The 22059-nt window shown below is 35.6% G+C and overlaps 1 protein-coding gene across 1 annotated transcript in view; it reads right to left on the reverse strand.

Annotated features, from left to right (window-relative positions):
• DPYD (dihydropyrimidine dehydrogenase) overlaps positions 1-22059 on the reverse strand; it is a 931708-nt gene that overhangs the window by 177947 nt on the left and 731702 nt on the right. Inside the window, exon 19 of the mRNA XM_069598442.1 lies at positions 434-576. Coding sequence (XP_069454543.1) covers positions 434-576 — 143 coding nt within the window. The remainder of the gene's footprint in view (positions 1-433; positions 577-22059) is intronic.

The following is a 22059-nucleotide window of genomic DNA, read 5'->3' on the forward strand; positions in this document are numbered from 1 at the left end:
GGAAGTTCAGAGTCACTTTGGTCAATCCTTACAGTACCATACAGCAGAGATTTTGTATTGGCCTTACCCTCAGCTTCTTTTATTTTTCAGTCAAGATTCTGCTTTTACCCAGGTTTCCTCATGTATTTGGTTTTTATCCAGTAGCACAGTATGCATTTTGGTACCTGATCCCATTTATTTTAGAAACATACAGGTGCACAAATATGTTTAAAAATATAGAGGGTTTATAAGCTCTTAAAAGGATAGGAAATGATAGGAAAAGAACCTCAGGGTTGTTCTCAACTCATAATAGAAACTTAATAAGTGCCACCCATTTTGATCCCATAAGGATTCTTTCTTAAGAGACCCTACAAGAACATATTTGTGGTCACATAATTTACACTTTATTTGTTAGATGGAGCTTTATGAAGGGACAGACAAACACAAGTATTACCTGGAGCACCGAAGCACCACTGTGGAGAAACTGAAGACCACTTTCAGCTGAGTCAATTCCACCAGTGGCCAAAATGGGAAATCCAGGCAAAGCACGAGCAATGGTGGTCACAGCTCTCAAAGCAATAGGTCTGATGGCTATGCCTATGGAAAATAAGGGTGATCAATGGTTAGAATATTGACCACTTGAGCATATTGCCTTATAACACTACTGTGTGATGGTATAACACTACAGTGTTGTACTAGACAAAATTCAGTTTCATCTCTACTCAAGATATATGAGTATGCAAAACAGAAACATTGTCATGTTTCAAAGTATGTTAATTGATTAATGAATATATTCTTATTTTAAGGACGTTGATGCTATTATTGCATGCAGGAATGTTATGCAAGTGGGTAGAGCAGTGCAAACTCCTGCATAAAATACATACATGCTACAATTTGATATATAGTACCGTGTAAAAGATTGTATGGAACACTCAAGCATCTGTTTGAGAAAGAACAAGGAATGGCAGATTTTGTAAAAGAAAAACAATCACATACAGTGCAGAAATAGACATACAGCTCTGTTATGTTTCCACGAAGTATAAAGCAGCTGGTGTGAATCGAGATAGTGCAAAACAAGTAAGGTGCTGATGAACTTACAGATTCCATATTGCATTTTACATGTATTTTCCCAAATCTGACGAAACATAGTGAGCCTAGTCTAATTTTTCATATGTTAGAAAATTTTAACCAAGTTAAAGAGAATTTACTAGAATTCAGTAATTAGAGAGTGTATATTTGATTTTTTATACATTATTTGACCAAACATTACCAATACATAATTTGCTAAGTGTAATAAAAGCTGCAGGGATGGACAGAAGACATCATTTTTTAGGTCATATTTCACATGATTACACTTTATAAGGCTGCTTAGACTCTCAAGGGTTAACACAATATGGAGTAAATTAATGTTCTCACAATATAGATATAATTTAATATTTCTGATGTACACTCATAAGCCAATGGTTCCTTAAAGGCATTTTCTGAAGTAAAAGTAGTTTCTTTTGTGCAAGAATGTGGCATTGCCTCAACCAGACCCCTACAAACAACTAAACAAGTCAAAGGTAAAACAAGTCTTTTGTGGTGAGTACTTTGGCATCCTGTCCACCATTACCAGCATCTTTACCAGTGTTCTCAGTATGTATTTATTGGTGTTCCCAGTAAGGAAGCACAAAGAGCTTTCATTAAAATCAGTGGTTGGGCATCTTTGGTCGCTCACTGGTAAAGAATCCACCTGCCAATGCAGGAGACATGAGTTCTATCATCGATCCAGGAAGATCCCACATGCCGAGGAGCAACTAAGCTTGTGTTCCAGAACTATTGCGCCTGTGTGCTAGAGCCTAGGAACCACAGCTACTGAGCCCATGGGCTGCAATGAGAAGTCTGCACACCACAGCTACAGAGCAGCCCTTATTCACTGCAACTAGAGACAAGCCCTCACATCAGTGAAGACCCAGCACAGCCAAGAGTAAGTAAACAGAAATAAATTTTAAAAAAAAATAAAAATAATGAAAAAAATAAAATCAGTGGTTTTCTTTTCATCTTGTTCATTTCAGATGAAACTGAATTTATGTGTAACTAATGCTTTTGCATTCAACACCAAAATGTTTGTGGAAATGACTACTTGGTGCTCCCAAACCTAAAAATATCTTCCGCTGGATATTAGCATTCGTAGGCAAGAATATTCAATGCTGAAACTTCGAAATTCCATAACTGACATTTAAATACAAGGCAGTAAGTTAGGGCCATTTAGAAACTGAGCATCAAAACCCTATTTCTATTTTAAAATACTTAGCAGTGACTTCTTAGTCTGAATGTTTTAATCACTGAAAAAGGCGAACACAGTGGACGGGAGGATGCATGGAAAGAATACACACACACATACTTATAAAAACATATCTTCAGCTATACAAAAAAGAAATTTGAGAGTAAAGGTGAGAGGGAAGCATTTTTAGGGAATTTGTAACTTGAATCTTTTAGACAGACATATAGCTATCTTGGCATAATATAAATGACATGTTTGATATATACTAAGTTGATGGCTCCTTTACACACGTTACTTTGAAGCAATAAAGAAATATTGGGATTCTTTTTTATTTTTTTTCTTATTCAGTTGACCCTAGAGAGCAAAGGAAATTTGTGCTAAGCAGATAAATAATTTATTTCTAACTGCACTGTTAGAAGACTATCATTAACACTAAGGGGTAAAGTTTCAAAGTGGTACACAGGGATTTGGCCACATATTCCAATTGATATTAATGGACATCAAATGGCAAAATCCCAGAACACAGCTTTGAAAATTTAACCAGTTCCTTTTAAAGGGCAACATTATTACACAGGTGTTAAAGAACATCAGCAAACCCTCAGTGGCATTTTAAAATGTTCAGTTAGGTCAATAAGATGTTTTCTACTTGATGTTTTCCTTCTTTTTCTAAAGCTTTTCTAATTTACCTAATGAACATGAAAACCTTTCAAACTAATAAAGGTATCTTTTTAAAAATTAAGAGTAATTATGTTCTCTGAGGAAATGTGATCCAAAAATGAAGAAATGGATCCTTCTGTTGCTGAGTAATAGTAAATTCAGTTTTAATTTCCATTATAAATTCTATTTGATTGGTTTTCTTAATTACTTGATTTAAATGAAATATAATCTACCTGTTCTCAGCATTTTTTATAGGGAATAGGTTTTAAAAATGACTTTTATCTGCCATGAAAGGTTTTTGGAAGGAAACTGAAGGTACATAAAAAGATCTCTCAAATTGTTATACAGAAATTTTTTAGTTTTAAAATGACAGAAATGAGGAATAATTGATTCAATATAAAAATAAAACTTCTGGTCACATATATCAATACTATGCAAGATTATACATATGTTAATTAAAATGCATAAAGATTTTCAGAATCATGACTATTGAGATAATTTTTTTAAAAATTTTGGCACTGCTATGGTAATTAATGATTTTAGATCAAAAACCAGGGAGGAAGAGTCCAGTTCGAGAAGCTCAAGGAATTAAAAGTAGACTCCATCCTAAAGGAAACAACAAGGTTTAAACTTAAAAAATTGAAATCCTATTAGCTTAAATTAACTATTAGGCAACGTGCAATTTAAATTAAGTCTTCATCTACATGGGATAACCAGATGGGCCTGATGGGGAATTCAGTTACATCAAGCGTTTCCATCTCAAATGTGTGGGATGCACCAAGGAAAGTTAGCCATCCTGAATCCTCACATTTTGAAAAAGCTGCAGGTTCAAACAAAGAAACAAACAAATGTGAACCAGACCTGTGAGTTCCAACACTGATGCCAAGACATGTACCATTAGGAAAACTTTACATTCATTTAAACATCATATATTTTATAATTACTCCTAGAGAGAAGGGAATTTGAAGATTAACTAGTTACAATATCAAAGAAACAACAGGGTCAACTTCTTAGGTTAAAATTCTAGCTCCACTATTTACAAGCTGTGTAATCTTGTGAAAATTTCTTAACATTTTAATCCATAAAATAATAAAATTTTAATAACTTCACAAAGCTGTTCTGAGGATTAATTTTATATATATATATATATATATATATATATATATATATATATATATATATTGCTGCTGCTGCTGCTGCTAAGTCACATCAGTTGTGTCTGACTCTGTGCGACTCCTTAGACGGCAGCCCACCAGGCTCCCCATCCCTGGGATTCTCCAGGCAAGAACACTGGAGTGGGTTGCCATTTCCTTCTCCAATGCATGAAAGTGAAAAGTGAAAGTGAAGTCGCTCAGTCGTGTCCGACTCTTTGCAACCCCACGGACTGTAGCCTACCAGGCTCTTCCGCCCGTGGGATTCTCCAGGCAAGAGTACTGGAGTGGGGTGCCATTGCCTTCTCCGATATAAAGGGCTAGCTCATGATAAAGATTATATGTGTGTGCTAAGTCGTGTCAGTTGTGTCTGACTGTTTGCCACCTCATAGACTGTAGCCTGCCAGGTTCCTCTATCCACAGGATTCTCCAGGCTAGAATACCGAAGTGGGTTGCCATTTCCTCCTCCATGGGATCTTCCTGACCCAGGTGTGGAACCTGGGTTTCTGGTATTGCAGACTGATTGAGTCACCAGGGAGGTGCCAAATATTATACAATGTTTGCTATTATAATCTGTACTACCCTGAAAGGACAATTAATTTCAGAGGGAGCATTTATTTAGTTTACTTCAAGCCTTCTATGTTGTTGCTGTGTGCTTAGTAATGCAATTTTTTTTTTATTGTAGACAAAAGCATGATGCCTAGGGTGATGAAACTTTATAACCTCTGCTCCCTTAGAAGAACCATCTCCTGCTTCTTTTCGCCATCTCTATTGAGTGACGGCATGATGCTGGTAGGATTAACTGACTCCAAAGCTAAAAATCTCAAACACAGACATCCATATATTACATTTTTTTTTTGAGAATCAAAAGGTCCACCTGCTAAATCAATATGCAAAATTTTTAACGCCATCAGAACTTGAGTTTATTTGTGAGAAGTAAGCATAACTTTACTTAGCATCACTAAATCCTTGAAGAGAAAAGACTTTTTTAATGGGCAAGATAGTGTAGAACATATGCTAATTTTGGATAACTGAAATTTTGAATAATTGAATTTAATTCTGTTTGGTTTTGCCTTAATCATTTGACTTCTAGGACAGCTACTGTTATAGAATTAATTGTTAAAGCTAAGTCCACAATAAACTCCCAGATAATAGCTCTAGCAGGCAATAAAACAGAAATTGGGTTATAATACTCACTCGTGCTCACTGTGTATACAAAAAGAAAATGTAGTTTTAATTTGCTTACATTAATTAAAATATAATGAATTAAGTGGATAACAAATTCCTTAGAAATTAAACTTTGACTACCTAATTGTTAACAGTTTTAACATCACCCAGAAGAAAGAAAATAGTAGCAAATCAAGACTTTCAAGGATTTAGGAGTTGAGAAATTGATTTTTATAAAACACATAAGTCAAGCACCAAAAATTTATATTTTAAAACAACTTTAAAATGTTAATGAACCTAATATACTGATAAATATGTAAAGCACAACTAATTAAAAATACATCTCTACACACGGATTAAAGTCCCCTGAGAAAATTAGCATAATTCAACCAGAAACTGAAGTACTAGAAGGATCAGGGTTATATCAAGAGATGTGAAATCTAAACAGGAGAAATGAGAGAGAGAAAACTAGTTGTTTTACATTGTTATTTCAGGTTTATTGAAAAACTAAAATTTTTCTTATGAAATGTTTTAATTTTTGTTAAGTATTCCAAGAAAATTTCTCCCAGTCTTTATATCTTTATAACTGTTTATCTGCTTTATAACATATTCAATATGGTCATAGTCAATTCATATTCAATAATTTGGTACCTAGAATGCTCTAGACATTTTATTTTAAAGCAATAGAATTAATACTATTTACCAAAGAAGGGGACATTTACCTCTGGGTGCTTGCTCATGAAGTGATTTCCAAATTCCCTGATACTTGATAGGGAGACTGGGGCTTCATATATAGCGTGTGTTTTAACCCTTGCAGCACTGTGCAGGTAGATGCTATCATGTATGTGAAGAAAGGGTAGTTCAACCTGAATAAAACTTGTTTGATGTCACATTTTTAAAGTTTAAAGAGCAAGTCTCTGTGTGGAGTCCATACTTTTGAACTGAGAACTGACAGTGCAGCAATTATGATGAGCATCACCTTCAGAAAGCCAGTATCAGTACTGCCTGTGGTCTAATGCTCAGACAGTTTCGAAAGTCCACCCAAGTAGGTGTAAATCTTGACTCTATTACATTACACAATTGTGACTTTGAGCAAGCTCCTCGGCTTCCTCGAACATCAGTTTTTGGTATCTGTGAAACAGGAACATCAATAACAATATCATAGCAGCTTGGGGACTATTACATGACAGTTTGTAGAAAACATTCAGTCCAGTGCCTGGTTTGTAGTGTATAAAGGTTGATATTACTACTGAAGTCACAGAAAATTGGTCAGAGAAATAAGCATTCACTATAAACATGTGGGGTTAAACACTTAATACTTAAGGGATGTTACTTAATATTCTAGATAGTAAATTTGGAGATCCTAAGTCATTTCATTTCCAAAAAATATAGTTTAAGTCCATGACTGCAAATGCATTTATTTGTGTGATGAACTTTTATTAGATTTATAATGCAATTGCAATGTCTAAAGGTATATGTCTTATCCTGAAACCCCATTTTGAGAAAAACAATCCATTAGTGCATACATACAAAGTAACGTGTGCAAAGATGTTTCTTGAAATACTGTTTTATATAACAAAACAGTGAAAAATAACCTAAATAATCACTAGTAGTTATGCTAGAAAATAAATTATAGTTCATTCATGTAGGATGCTGCAGGAAACCTTTAAAATTGACATGGAAATATCTCTAGGATACGTAGCTATGTGTTATATCACAAGTAGTAGAACAATATATAGGGTGTGGTCCCATTTTAGGTAAAGAAAAAAATATGATTACGCTTAGTATGTGGACATGTAAATGCACAGAATGCTGTGTTTTAAACTGCTAATAATTATCTCTGGGGTAACAGGCTGAAGAAGAACTTTTACGTTTGATATCTATGCTTCCATATTATTTGATTCTCTTAGGTAAGAAAGTGTTTATGATTCACTTCTGCAATGAAAAATGACTCTTTTTTTATATAATGCATCTAAAACAATACAGGAATAGGATTCTATGCTGTGAAACTTTTATGTACAAGATGTGCAGTGCTTCTACTCTCTGTACATTCAGAAGAGCACTTTTGGTTCTATATCTAATATTTTAAGTAAAATATAAACAGAATATATCCAAAACAGGGTGAACAGGATGACTGTGATCTCTGTCCCTGTCTTTCTTTCACAAACACACACACATAATGAGATGGAACAAGAGATAGAAAAAGCACATAAATAGTTTTGTTTGGAATCAAAGGGTAAGCAAAATCAGTAAAGTTAAATTTCAGTAAAGCTAATTGTCAGTTTTATGAAGTAGTTTAGGCTACAGTGATTTAGCAGAACTCAAGAAAGCAAGAAAATGTATCACACTTATATCAATTAAGGATATTGAGTTATATTACTGAAGTATGCAATCTTAATTTTAACAATATCTGTCAAAATAAATTCTATCCCTATAATTTAAAACATGTATATATGTATATACGTACATACATACACATATATTATATGCAAATAGTTTATTATGTAAAGTTAATTCCACTGTTTCGGCTACAATAAAATTAATTTTTAAACAAAAATTTTAAACAATAATATGTATATATGTGGTGTATAAAATGGCTGAAAGTATTAATAATCTAATGGTTGTCTTCAAGTATTTTAAGAGGTAATCATGAAGAAAGATTCCATCTATGTTTTTTCTCAAAAGGTAACTAGAATTGATGGCACACACTTTTGGTTTTATTATTATTTTTTTATCATTAATTAATATCATTGCTAAGTCGCTTCATTCGTGTCTGACTCTGTGCGACCCCATAGATGGAAGCCCACCAGGCTTCCCCGCCACTGGGATTCTCCAAGCAAGAACACTGGAGTGGGTTGCCATTTCATTCTCCAATGCATGAAAATGAAAAATGAAAGTGAAGTCACTCAGTCTTATCTGACTCTTAGCAACCCCATGGACTGCAGCCTCCAGGCTCCTCCATCCATGGGATTTTCCAGGCAAGAGTACTGGAGTGGGGTGCCATTGCCTTCTCCGAATTAATATCATTAAAATTTGCCAATTGTAAATTCAGCGACAGAAATAGCTACATTGGTATGCCCCTATCACTTGAAACTAAATGGGTACTTGGCAGGTAGTGGCCAGTAGAAAAGACCTCTGTACTATAGAAAATAATGGATTATATGATCTCTTCCAATTAAAAATTCCAGGATACTATGAACTTTGTCATGGTATTTTAAGGAGTAATTTTATATGCTCTGTGGTTTCCCAATAGATACCAGTGATGAAGCTCACATATAACAGGATTGATTATAAGTGAAAGTCAAATTTTAACATTCAGTGCATTCAATATGGGCTTCCCTGGTGGCTCAGGTGGTAAAGCGTCCGCCCGCAAAGTGGGAGACCTGGGTTCGGTCCCTGGATTGGGAAGATCCCCTGGAGAAGGATAAGTCAAATAAACTTCAATAAATTAAAAAAAATAAGACTAAATTTTGTAACTAATTTTGTAACTAATAAAGAATTGTTGTCCACATATGATAAAAGCAAGAATGCAAGTATAATTGTTGGCTAGGAATTAGATAGAAACAATAGTAATTTATGACCTAGCTTGCCTAGAAGTCCCAGTTTGTCACACCTATATTTATTTGTAATTACATGATGCAATTATAAATACCATCCTCTTTCACTCAAAAAGCACCTAGTTTGGATTACAAATTATAATGAAATTGCATTTAGGGATTATAGCACAAAAATAATTATGGAAGCAAATGAAATCTGATTTAGAAAAAAATCATAATCTATGAAAAAATTAGGAACTGACTGCACGGTCCAAGACTCAAAGGATGGCGTGAAGAGACATATTTCCTTGAATTTATTACTAGAAGGAAAAATATAGGGTATTTATATGTGATATCTGGGCATAATTATTCTATATGTTCTTTCTATTTTCAACCTGTAGGTGGCCACCACAAGCTACACTTACTAAACAACTCATTAGTAGCATTTTCAATACTGTCCTCTTCAGATAATTAGCAATTTATTTAAATAACCAATTTCTGTAGAAATAATTGCCATGAAATGCCCTGAACCTACTTTTTTATAAACTATAATAAAAGTGTTAAGATAATCCCTGACATTTGCAAATGCCATTAGTTCACCTTTCCTTTTGATAGTGCTACGGCATTATGCTTAAACAATTACCCGATAACACAGCGGTTTAATGAAACAGTACAGTAAGCACATTCTTCAATATGGTCAGCAAGGACATTCAGATTTAGAAAGAAATCCAGTATGCAGACATGTTAACATTGAGTAAAGACACACAGACAAAAGAAACAAGATTACTGAAATAAGTACATTGCTGCTATTTCCAACTTGGTTTAGTTTTCATAGTAGATGCTACAATATATGTATTCTCTTTGGAAACAAGAATGGAAAGTTTTGCAAATTGGTTCATGCAATTGGCTGGTGTTAATTAAAATCATGTGAATCTATGAATATGCAAAATATACTCATCATATTATTTGTTCAGCAACCTCTACAAAAGAGAAATAAGTAGAGAATTTTTCTTACTCTCATTTTTAAAATATTTAAGTATGTTTTTACTTACAAAATGATGCAAATTTTCAAAGCAGAGTTATCAAGAAAAACTATAAACTGCTTTTACATCTCAGCTGGTATTTAGCATTTAAAATGGACCAGGGTTTGGATCTCAGCTTCTTCCTTGTTATTCAGCTCCCTATTCTAAGACCTACTGATAAGGGCTCATGGTGTGTTTCTGAGTCACCAGAGATAAAACTCTCTGAGACTGTCACAATTTTAAGCTGTAGGCCTTCATATGATAAAACCAGACCAGAATTCAAAACCAATGGCTGTATCATTTTATAGCAAAAAGAAAATATTGCTAAGAGTCTACTGAATACCAGGTGCTCTACTAAGACTAGAGATTTTTTTCAAGAAAATCAGAGATACCAAGCAAACATTTCATGCAAAGATGGGCTCTATAAAGGACAGAAATGGTATGGACCTAACAGAAGCAGAAGAGATTAAGAAGAGGTGACAAGAATGCACAGAAGAACTATACAAAAAAGATCTTCGTGACCCAGATAACCACGATGGTGTGATCACGCACCTAGACTAGATATCTTGGAGTCCAAAGTCAAGTGGGCTTTCGGAAACCACTATGAACAAAGCTAGTGGAGGTGATGGAATTCCAGTTGAGCTATTTCAGATCCTAAAAGATGATGCTGTGAAAGTGCTGCACTCAATATGCCAGCAAATTTGGAAAACTCAGCTGTGGCCACAGGACTGGAAAAGGTCAGTTTTCATTCCAATCCCAAAGAAAGGCAATGCCAAAGAATGCTCAAACTACTACACAGTTGTACTCATCCCACACTCTAGCAAAGTAATGCTCAAAATTCTCTTTTGTTGAAGTGTGAACTGAGAACTTCCAGATGTTCAGGCTGGATTTAGGAAAGCCAGAGGAACTAGAGACCAAATTGCCAACATCCACTGGATCATAGAAAAAGCAAGAGAATTCCAGAAAAAAACATCTACTTCCGCTTTATTGACTATGCCAAAGCCTTTGACTGTGTGGATCACAATAAACTGTGGAAAATTCTGAAAGAGATGGAAATACCAGACCACCTGACCTTCCTCTTGAGAAGTCTGTATGCAGGTCAGGAAGCAACAGTTAGAACTGGACATGGAACAATAGACTGGTTCCAAATTGGGAAAGGAGTATGTCAAGGCTATATATTGTCATCCTGCTTATTTAACTTATATGCAGAGTACATCATGTGAAATGCTGGGCTGGATGAAGCACAAACTGGAATCAAGACTGCTGGGAGAAATATCAATAACCTCAGATATGCAGATGACACCACCCTTATGGCAGAAAGTGAAGAAGAACTAAAGAGCCTCTTGATGAAAGTGAAAGAGGAGAGTGAAAAAGTTGGCTTAAAACTCAACATTCAAAAAACTAAGATCATGGCATCTGGTCCCACCACTTCGTGGCAAATAGATGGGGAAACAATGGAAACAGACACTTTATTTTCTTGGGCTCCAAAATCGCTGCAGATGGTGACTACAACCATGAAATTAGACGATGCTTGCTCCTTGGAAGAAAAACTATGACCAACCTAGACAGCATATTAGAAAGGAAACATTACTGTGCCATCAAAGGTCTGTCTAGTCAAAGCTATGGTTTTTCCAGTAGTCATGTATGGATATGAGAGTTGGACTATAAAGAAGGCTGAGCGATTAAGAATTGATGCTTTTGAACTGTGGTGTTGGAGAAGACTCTTGAGAGTTCCTTGGACTGCAAGGAGATCCAACCAGTCCATTCTAAAGGAAATCAGTCCTGAATATTAATTGGACAGACTGATGCTGAAACTGAAGGTCCAATACGTTGGCCGCCTAATGCAAAGAACTGAATCACTGAAAAAGACCCTGATGCTGGGAAAGACTGAAAGTAGGAGGAGAAGGGGACAACAGAGGATGAAATGGTTGGATGGCATCACGGACTCGACGGACATGAGTTTGAGCAAGCTCTAGGAGTTGGTGATGGACAGGGAAGCCTGGTGTTGTGTAGTCCATGGTGTCACAAAGAGTTGAACGTGACTGAGAGACTGAACTAAGCTGAACTACTAAGTTAGTTCAGATCGTAAAGTATCTGCCTACAATGTAGGAGACCTGGCTTTGATCCCTGGATTGGGAAGATCCACTCGAGAAGGGAATGGCAACTCACTCCAGTATTCTTGACTGGAGAATTCCATGGACAGAAGAGCCTGGCAGGCTACGGTCCATGGGTTTGCAAAGAGTTGTACCTAACTGAGCGACTAACATTTTCACTTTCACTACTAAGTTACTTACACATTATTTCTATCTTCACAACAAGTTGTATATGCATTATTCCCCCTGTACAGATGAAGAAATTCAGAAGAGTTAAATAGCAAATGTACATAAGGAAGACAGGGTCATGTAGTGAAGTAAAACATTATAGCAATAAAACAGTTCACAATGTGACCATAAAATACACTGATAGGTTTGAATTGGAGGGTTTTTCTTATTTCCAGATTACCATATCCTTCTGTCCCTTTTGTTTAAGTACTTCTGGCAGTGCTATAAACCTATAAATACAACAAATGTACCTATATATATAAATATATGACTATTTAAAAATACACATATTTCCTTGGTGAAGAGATTCGGAACCATGAATTAGCAAATTTGGTGTATAAATATTTCTCATTTGATTTTGCTTAAGAATGCTCAGGACAAATGTTATGAAACCACATAAAAATCTCAAGTCTATGTGTGTTCAAAATGGTTATTTGAAGAAGAGAAAGAGGAAGTTTAAAATGATGGTAATGCTGATAACTAGAAGTAGGCTTTGCTCTTGGAGACCCAGGACAATTAAAAATGAGCCTTTTTCTGAAGACGTAAAAAATAACAAAAAGAGTTCTCACATTTGTTAGGATCATATCATCCCTTTCTTTGGAATGCCATCTATTTCTTTCCTCTCTGAAATTCTGTCCTCAGTTTACACTGTGGGTGTTTCTATGCTCAGGGTGTCCGTCGTCGCACCTGCTCTACCGCCAAAATTTTCCTTTTATTCTCATTCTTTTTACTTGACAATGAATTACCAGTGTAAATTTCTGTGCCCTATGATAAGGCTGTATTTCTCACAGCCTGATGAAACCCAGGTTGTACAGTAAGCACTGAGGTTTTGTTCTCTTCTCTGGGGTGGACACCTCTCAAACATAATAATGGGCTTAAAATTTTTTTCATTGAAGTATAGTTAATTTATAATAATATATTAATTTCAGGTGTACAGCACAGTGATTCAGCATTTTCACAGACTATACTCCATGAAATGTTATCACAAGAGCATAGCTTAGTTTCCTGTGCTATACAATACATCCTTGTTGCTTATCTATTTTATACACAGTAGTTTGTATCTCTTAATCTCATTCTCCTGTTTTGCCCCTTGCCCTTCCCCTCTCTTCATCAGAAACCACTAGCTTGTTTTTTATATTGTGAGTCTGTTTCTTTTTGCATATATTCATTTGTAATATATTTTAGATTCCACATATAAGTGATACACAGTATTCGTTTTTCTCTGACTTATTTCAATAAATAAAATGTTCTCTATATCTACATTGCTGCAAATGGCAGGATTTCACTTTTTATGGCTGAGTAGTAATCCACTGTGTATATCCCACCTTTTTTATCCATTAGTCTATTGATGGGCATTTGGGCTGCTTACATATCTCGGCTATTATAAATAGTGCTGCTATAAACACTGGATGCATGTATATTTTTGAATTAGTGTTTTCATTTGCTTCAGAGGTGTACCCAGGAGTGGAACTGCTGGATCATATGGTAGTCTTGTTTTTTAGTTTTTTGGAAGAAACTCCACACTGTTTTCCATAGTAGCTGTACCAATTTACATTCCCACCAACAGGTACAAGGGTTCCTTTTTCCTCACATTCTCTCCAACATTTGTTATCCATAAACTTTTTGAGGATAGGTGTTCTGACATGTGTTTAAAAATAATAATGTAGACAAGGTCATCTCCAGCTGGACCCTATCAGAACCCTCTGAGAACCAATGCTCCTGTAAACTGACTAGGCACTTTGCAAAGTAGGAGCTCTACTCACCAATATTTGCTCTACTGACCAGTAATTGCCTCTCAACTAATTGACAGTAAAATTTCTTCCTACATTTCAATAGGGTAAAAAATGAGAAATCATTGTTAGTCAAAATTATTTCTTGTACCTAGTATGATGTCAGTTGCTAAAAGGCAGCAATAGAAGTATTTCCTCTCATTGAGCTTATGAGACTAAGTAGCTATAATGAAGACACGGACAACATATGTTCACATCCTGATTATCTGAAGCAGACTGAAGAATTGCTGAAACTCAGAGAATAGGATGATCCAGGAAGACTGAAGTGGTTCAGAAAGACTTTATGAGAAATGCAGGATACCAGCTGGGCTCTTGAGAGACGAGTAGGTAGGTTTGGGGTTCAGAACTAGGATATTTCAAATTCTGGCAAGGGTTGGGGACAAGGTGGGCAAAACTGCAGTTACAGTAATGAATAATTTATGTTTCTGAGACTCTTGTATTAATAACAAAACTAAAGTAGCCTCTTAGGTTGGGGAACTATATACAATGAGTTTGGGTTGCATAAGGGTGTTGCCTGGTGAGCAGAGGGCAACACCCCCACTCCCCCGGATATTGTTATGAATTTCTATATGATAACTTTATTTTAAAAACTGATTTTTAAACTGCTGAGTTGGCATGAGAATTTTTGAATTCTTATGAATTTCAATAGCGTCTGAAAAAAAAAGATATAATAAAATGAAAGAAGCCCAGATTTATCTCATTGTTAATAAAAAAATATTTCTCCAAGGAAACTAAACAGAATATACAGTCTATGTAGTAGCTCAGATGGTAAAAGGATCTGCCTGCAATGGAGGAGACCCGGGTTTGATCCCTGGTTTGGGAAGACCCCTGGAAAAGGAAATGGCAACCCACTGCAGGATTCTTGCCAGAATTTCATGGACAGAGGAGCCTGTGGGCTACAATCCATGGGGTCACAAAGAGTCAGACATGACTGAGTGACAAACACATACACATGTCCCTGGTTGTAGCCTTTACATAGATCATAAGGATCTTTGTAGTCTGATTTTTAAAATAATAGGATTTTTATCTATCAGAAGGGACAAAAGTTGCAATTAAAATTAAAATAATGTTTCTTCTTTTTACAACTTAGGAAGCTTGTGTAATGGAAGAGTGTACAAGTTCCACTCCATTCAACAACTGTTACTAGTATCATACATTTTCATCTTCATAAATGCATTTGTAGTCTTAAAAAACATCATAAATATTGCAGGAATCTGCAGCAAGCATTAAAACAGAGCACATGATCAAGCAATTAGGAAAGGGAAAATAAGTTAACATTACATTTCTTTACAAGATCTTCCAAACTATTACCTAGAGGCACTCTTACACTATGTTAGATCATGGGTATATTCTGGAAACTTCTTTTATTCCAGAGGGCAACTGGGGGCTTAAACTGGTCATCTAGTCTCAACATGTGCTTATCCATGTGTCCCCTGATATTTTAGTGCTTTGAACTATAAGCAAGGATGCTCCTCGGGCAAGTGAGTAGTTAGAAACCAGCAGCTATTTGGACAAGCCATATACTGGGAAGGAACACCTAATGGACATAATTAGAACCATGTAAAAATCAAATAAGATAATCTATGTAAAGCAGGTAGCTCTGTGACAAGCACATATGAAGTGCTTAGCAAGCAGTACCATCACAACAGATTTTTAAAACAATATAAATAAAGTAAAGACACTGTGAACAAACTTTAGGCAAAAAATTAAACAACTGCAATGAAATCGACAAATTCCAAGCAAACCACATCTAAGCAAAAATAACAACAAAAACCAGAAAATAAAAAATTAAAAAACAACCTCATAACTATCATGAAATTGAATTAGTAATAATAATAATAATTATTATTATAATAAAACAATTGCAACAAAAAACTGAAGGTCCAGATGCCTTCACTGGTAAATTCTATCAAACTTAAGGGCTTCCCTGGTGGCTCAGAGGTTAAAGCATCTGCCTGCAATGCAAGAGACCCAGGTTTGATCCCTGGGTTGGGAAGATCCCCTGGAGAAGGAAATGGCAACCCACTCCAGTATTCTTGCCTGAAGAATCCCATGGATGGAGGGAGGCTGGTGGGCTACAGTCCACGGGGTCCCAAACAGTTGGACACAACTGAGTGATTTCTCTTTTCTTTCTTAAGGAAAAAAGAATATTAATCTTATGGAAACATTTTCAGAAGACAGAACAAGAAGGAACAATTCCCAACTCATTTTATGAGGCCAGCATAATTCTGATACCAAAATATAACAAATATACTAAAAGAAAATAAAATTGTAGGCCAATATTCTTCATTAATATAGACTCAAATGTCTTTAATAAAATTCCAGCAAACTGTCTTTGAAGAAGCTGATAAGTTAATTCTAAAATGTATATAAAAATGCAAACTATCTAGAATAACCAAAACAATTATGAAAAATAAAACACAATTCGAGGATGCTATTTCACTTCAGGACTTGCATAAATATCCAGTATTGTGATAACAGTATAAAAATATATACCAGGATGGAATCCAAAATAGTCACCACTATAAAGTCAACTGATTTTTGACCAAGTCACTAAGTTAGTTCAGTGGGGGAAAGAAAAATCATTCTAACAAATAGTGCAGAACAACTGGATATTTGTAAGAAAAGGTGATTTAAAAAACCTTAGTTGTTCTCTTACTGCATACAAAAATTTTTAAAGATTCAGAATGAATTAGGAAAACAAACAAACAAACAAAACATAGGAAAGTATCTCTATAACCTAGAGTTAAGCAAGATATTTTTGGAAAGAATATTAAAACAAGTTACTAAATAATACTAAATAATAAAATATTGATATACTAGATTTTATTTAAAAAATCAGTAAAGAAGCCAAAATCTATAAAAATTATATATTCACATACATAAATTAAAAAAGAACTTATATCTAAAGTATATAAAGAGTTCCTAAAAAACAATAATTACAAGATGAGTTATAACTAAAATAAGCAAAACTTGATCAGACTTTTTTTTTAAAAGACATATAAATGGACAATGAGTACATGGAAAGTTACTCCATGTTAGAGAAATACAAATCAAAACCTACATGAGCCTCCACTTCACACTTATTAGAAAATAGGTAAAAAGAAGACTGATAACACCAAACATTGACCCAAGTGTGGAACAAGTTGAATTCTCATATATAGCTAACTGGAGTACAAAATGGGAAAATCACTTTGGATAATTGTTTGAAATCTCTTTAAAAATTAAACATGTATCTATCCTATGACTCAGCAATTTCACTCCTAAACTTTTGCCCAGGAGAAATGAAAATAAGACTACAAAAGTGTACATACAAGAATGTTTATAATAGCCCCAAACTGGAAACCACCCAAATGTCCATCAACAAGAGAATGGATAAACAAATTGTGGTCAATTAATTTAGTGAAAATTATCAGCAATAAAAAGGACTTGCTTACTAGCACCTACAACAACATAGATGGATATGAAAAATGTGATAGCTGAATAAATGAACCCAAAAAGTACACACACACACACACACACACACACACACACACACATACAAACACAGAGTAGTAGGGGTGTGAGGAAGAGGGAGACAGAGAGAATGAATACATTATTTCATTTATATGAAGTTTGCTGCTGCTGCTGTTGCTAAGTCAGTCACTTCAGTCGTGTCCGACTCTGTGCGACCCCATAGACGGCAGCCCACCAGGCTCCCCCGTCCCTGGGATTCTCCAGGCAAGAACACTGGAGTGGGTTGCCATTTCCTTCTCCAATGCATGAAAGTGAAAAGTGACAGTGAAGTCGCTCAGTTGTGTCCGACTCGTGGCGACCCCATGGACCACAACCTACCAGGCTCCTCCGCCCATGGGATTTTCCAGCCAAGAGTACTAGAGTGGGATGCCATCGCCTTCTCCGTAAATAAATAAATAAATAAATATATATATATATATATATATATATATATATATATATATATAGAGAGAGAGAGAGAGAGAGAGAGAGAGAGAGAGAGAGATTGGAGGAACTGATTGTTAAGCAGTACCAAGAGAATTTTCAGGTATGAAAGAAATATACTCTATTCTATTTCAAACTGTAGTCATTCCATGCCTGCTCGGTCGCTCAGCAGTGTCTGACGCTTTGTGACCCCATGGACTGTATCCGGCCAAACTTCTCTATCCATGGGATTTTCTAAGGAGGAATACTGAAGTGAGTTGCAATTTCCTCCTCCAGGGGATCTTCCTGACCCAGGGATTGAATATGTGTCTCCTGCACTGGCAGGTGGATTCTTTACCATTGAACCATCTGAGCCCCTGTAGTTACTAAAAATGCAGACAGTAGTCAATGGTAACTTAGCTGAACACAACATTTGTGTACTGTATCCTATATAAAATACTCTTCATACAAAAAATAAAAAATATGTAAATATATGTAAGAGGTAGCAAAAATATCCATCTTTTAAGTAAGCATCTCCCAGCTGGATCCACGTCTAAGAAGTTTTAGGTGGTTAGATCACTCAAAGACTTCATTTTACAAAATATGAGAGCATCCCTCCCATTAGTGGGCAGGAACTACATCTGAGAGAAAATGAATCTTACATTTTAAAACTAAACAGGACTAAAAATCATATCTGCAGTACATCACAGAAGAGAAATACAGAGAACAAGATGACCCATCACAAGTACTTTTTATGATGTTCTTGGCCTCTTCAATGCTTGTAATCTTCATAAAATATTCTTGAAAGCAGTGCTTTTAAAGATGCCATATACATCCTATATAAGCATTTACACAAACAAATACACACCATCAGTGATGTTACTGATTGTTAAGAAGATAGATGAATGGAGTACAAAAGTGATGTAAATATAAAGACAGGTATTATGGCCAGGCTGTAGACCTAAAGCACAGCCCCTGAATTAGCCAGGCATGCTAAGCACTGCTTCATGTAGAAAGAGACAACTCCAGTGAGCTGCAAAGGCTGTTTGGCTTTTTGCTAACTGTTGTACTGAGTAAGACTCCAGAGCCAAATTTCAAAAATGTCATCAACTGATCATAAATATTGCTAACATATAATGAGAGTTTCTGTTTCTGCACTTTATGTCCAAATTGCTATTTGAGTATATCTTTACCTCTCCAAAACAAGAGAGTGAGTGGTCGAGGGTGTTATTCCTATTAAAACCTTGTAATCATAAACTATCTTCCCAGCTGAATCTTTAAAGAATATTTGGCTTAGAGCTTATGTCAAGTCTATGATGGGTTTGAAACGAAAAAACCCTCTCCCTATTTGCTGCTTTTCCAATCTTTTATGTTTTCTGATGAAATTTCAGGCTCTTGTCAAATTGAGGTCATTACTTTGTCGATTGGCATGGCTATTTAGGCTGAATTGGCAAGTGTGCAACCCCGGATGATTCAACTCATTGCCAAATGGCATTTAGCTAACTTCTGCACGCATGAAAAGGAGACAGCCTATTATCAGGACCAACTTGGTAGAAAAGGGATATATAGTCAGTATCTAATACACATATCTAAGCAGAAATGTGATGCATATGTTTTTCCTCATTCATAGATGCTCATTCAGTTTATATTGTTGCCATAAGTGTTTCATCATCCAAATGCTTAAATTGTGCATAATGATTTCAAATAGCATTGGACCACTCAGAATCGGGCATGGGAATCACAGATGTGCTAAATCCAGTTCCAGAGGCATGGCTAGAACACAGTTTCTATGCCTCAAGGGGAGATACTTTTCTAAAGAGACTTTGCCAAAATTGCTATATGTTGATTTTCTCAACAGAGCTCAAAGACTCTGTAATTGTGTAGTAGCTGACTGAAGTCATCTAGGGCTATATCAATCTTTCTAACATTTTCAAGGATATCTGCAATGGTTATAACTAGGGCCAGCAGTCACAATATATTTCTCTTTTCCAACACTAATATTTGTTTTACTCTAGGCAATAAGAATTGTAATTGTCATTGCTGTTTAGCTGCTAAGTTATGTGTGACTCTTTTGTGACCCAGTGGACTATAGCCCACCAGGCTCCTCTGTCCATGGGATTTCCTAGGCAAGGACACTGGAGTGGGTTGCCATTTCCTTCTCCAGGGGATATTCCTGACCCAAGGATTGAACCTGCATCTCCTGCATTGCAGGAAGATTCTTGACCACCAGCAAGCCACCAGGGAAGCCCAAAGGCAATAAGAATAAGTGAGAAATAGAATGCTCACAGGCAGTAAGTGGCTTGAAAAAGGTCTGTTTACATTCTAGAAGATTATTTATTTATAAACTCCAAAATACAAATCATAAGATTCCCAGAGTTATTCTTTACTAAAAGCTAAATTGTCACAGAACAGCTCTTAAGATTTGAAATTTTAAAATGGCAAACTTTTAAAAAGTTTCAAGAAAAAATGATATGTGTCCCATATCTAGCACACACTGAACTAGAGAAACATATTTGTGATTGCCAAAAAAAGGGCTAGCACTCTAAAGACTGTAGGCAAACAAAATGCTAACAAGTTTAATTATTCACAATGGCACATTTATGGAGAGTATAATGCCACAATCAATAATTACAAGCCCACACAAACAGCATTGTAATAATTCTACAAGGCATGTTCAGAAGTGAAATAATTTAGAATTTGAAATCAATGGCATTCATAGACATTGGAAAATGTCAAATGGAAAATGAATGTCAGTGTTTGTATTCTTTCTGGAACATTCTCACTATTTAGATTTTAGTCATTTCTTAAAAGATTTCCTAGTATCTAAAAGCAAAGGCAAACATTTGCCCGCTCATGTCTCAGTTAACTCTTCCAACAGATTCAGATTTTTCAGGGAGCTGTTTTATGCACAGCAAAGTGTCAAGTCTTCACGAGAACGCAAGTTAACCCTAATTTTCCTCCTTTAGTCTTTGTTCCTTTTGGCTTCTTTCCCTTATGACCTTCTCGGCCTCCAGTTTCACTTTGTCAGCTTGTCAGAATAAAGGCTTTCACATAAATATTTTCTACCATAAGATATTACTTTGGTAAATTTATAAATTAAAATACTTCTTATAATTAAAAATAAAAGAAATTGTGTGATGGACATACAGAAACTATGTACTATAATGCCAACTTTTCTGTTAATCCAAAATCATTTCAGAAAAAAAAAAAAAAGAGTTTAAAAGAAATCCCTTATACAGCACTTGGATTCTTCCTGCTCGTACAAAAAATATCAGTTGGTCTATACTGTTTGGCAGAAATGAAGACACAAATTTGTGAATACTGGAAATAGTTTTTCAAAAACATAACATTTATAACACAAGGAACTCTACTCAATGTCATGTGGTGGTCTGGAAAGGAGGGGAGTTTGGGGGAGAATGGCAACATGTTTATGCATGACTGAGTCCCTTTGCTGTCCATCTGAAACTATCATAACATTGTTGATGGCTATATTCCAATACAAAATAAAAAGTTTTTAAAAATTAAAAAAATAGCATTTATAGTTGTTTTTATTAATTGCCATTTCCTATTAAGAAATAATAGTAATAATAATAACTATCTTTTATTAAGCTGTCTAGTAGCAGCAATATATATAAAGTTCCATCTAGTCAAGTCTATGGTTTTTCCAGTGGTCATGTATGGATGTGAGAGTTGGATTATAAAGAAAGCTGAGCGCCAAAGAACTGATGCTTTTGAACTGTGGTAGTGGAGAAGACTCTTGAGAGTCCCTTGGACTGCAAGGAGATCCAACTAGTCCATCCTAAAGGAGATCAGTCCTGGGTGTTCATTGGAGGGACTGATGTTGAAGCTGAAACTCCAATACTTTGGTCACCTGATGTAAAGAGCTGACTCATTGGAAAAGACCCTGATGCTGGGAAAGATTGAGGGCAGAAGGAAAAGGGGATGACAGAGGATGAGATGGTTGGATGGCATCACCGACTCAATGGATACGGGTTTGAGTGGACTCCGGGAGTTGGTGATGGACACGGAGGCCTGGCGTGCTGTGGTTCATGGGGATGCAAAGAGTCGGACACGACTGAGCGACTGAACTGAACTAAGTATATATAAAGCACTCTATTAAGGTTTTTACTTAAACAGTTTCATTTAATTTTCAGAAAACCCTTAGGAGTTTTTACTTTAGATGTTCAAAGAGGTTAAATATCCCTCCCTTGTAATAATAAGTGAAAGATTTTAGATTCCAATCAAATCTGTTGAC

The sequence above is a fragment of the Ovis canadensis genome, chromosome 1, assembly GCF_042477335.2.
Source record: "Ovis canadensis isolate MfBH-ARS-UI-01 breed Bighorn chromosome 1, ARS-UI_OviCan_v2, whole genome shotgun sequence".
NCBI lineage: Eukaryota > Metazoa > Chordata > Mammalia > Artiodactyla > Bovidae > Ovis > Ovis canadensis.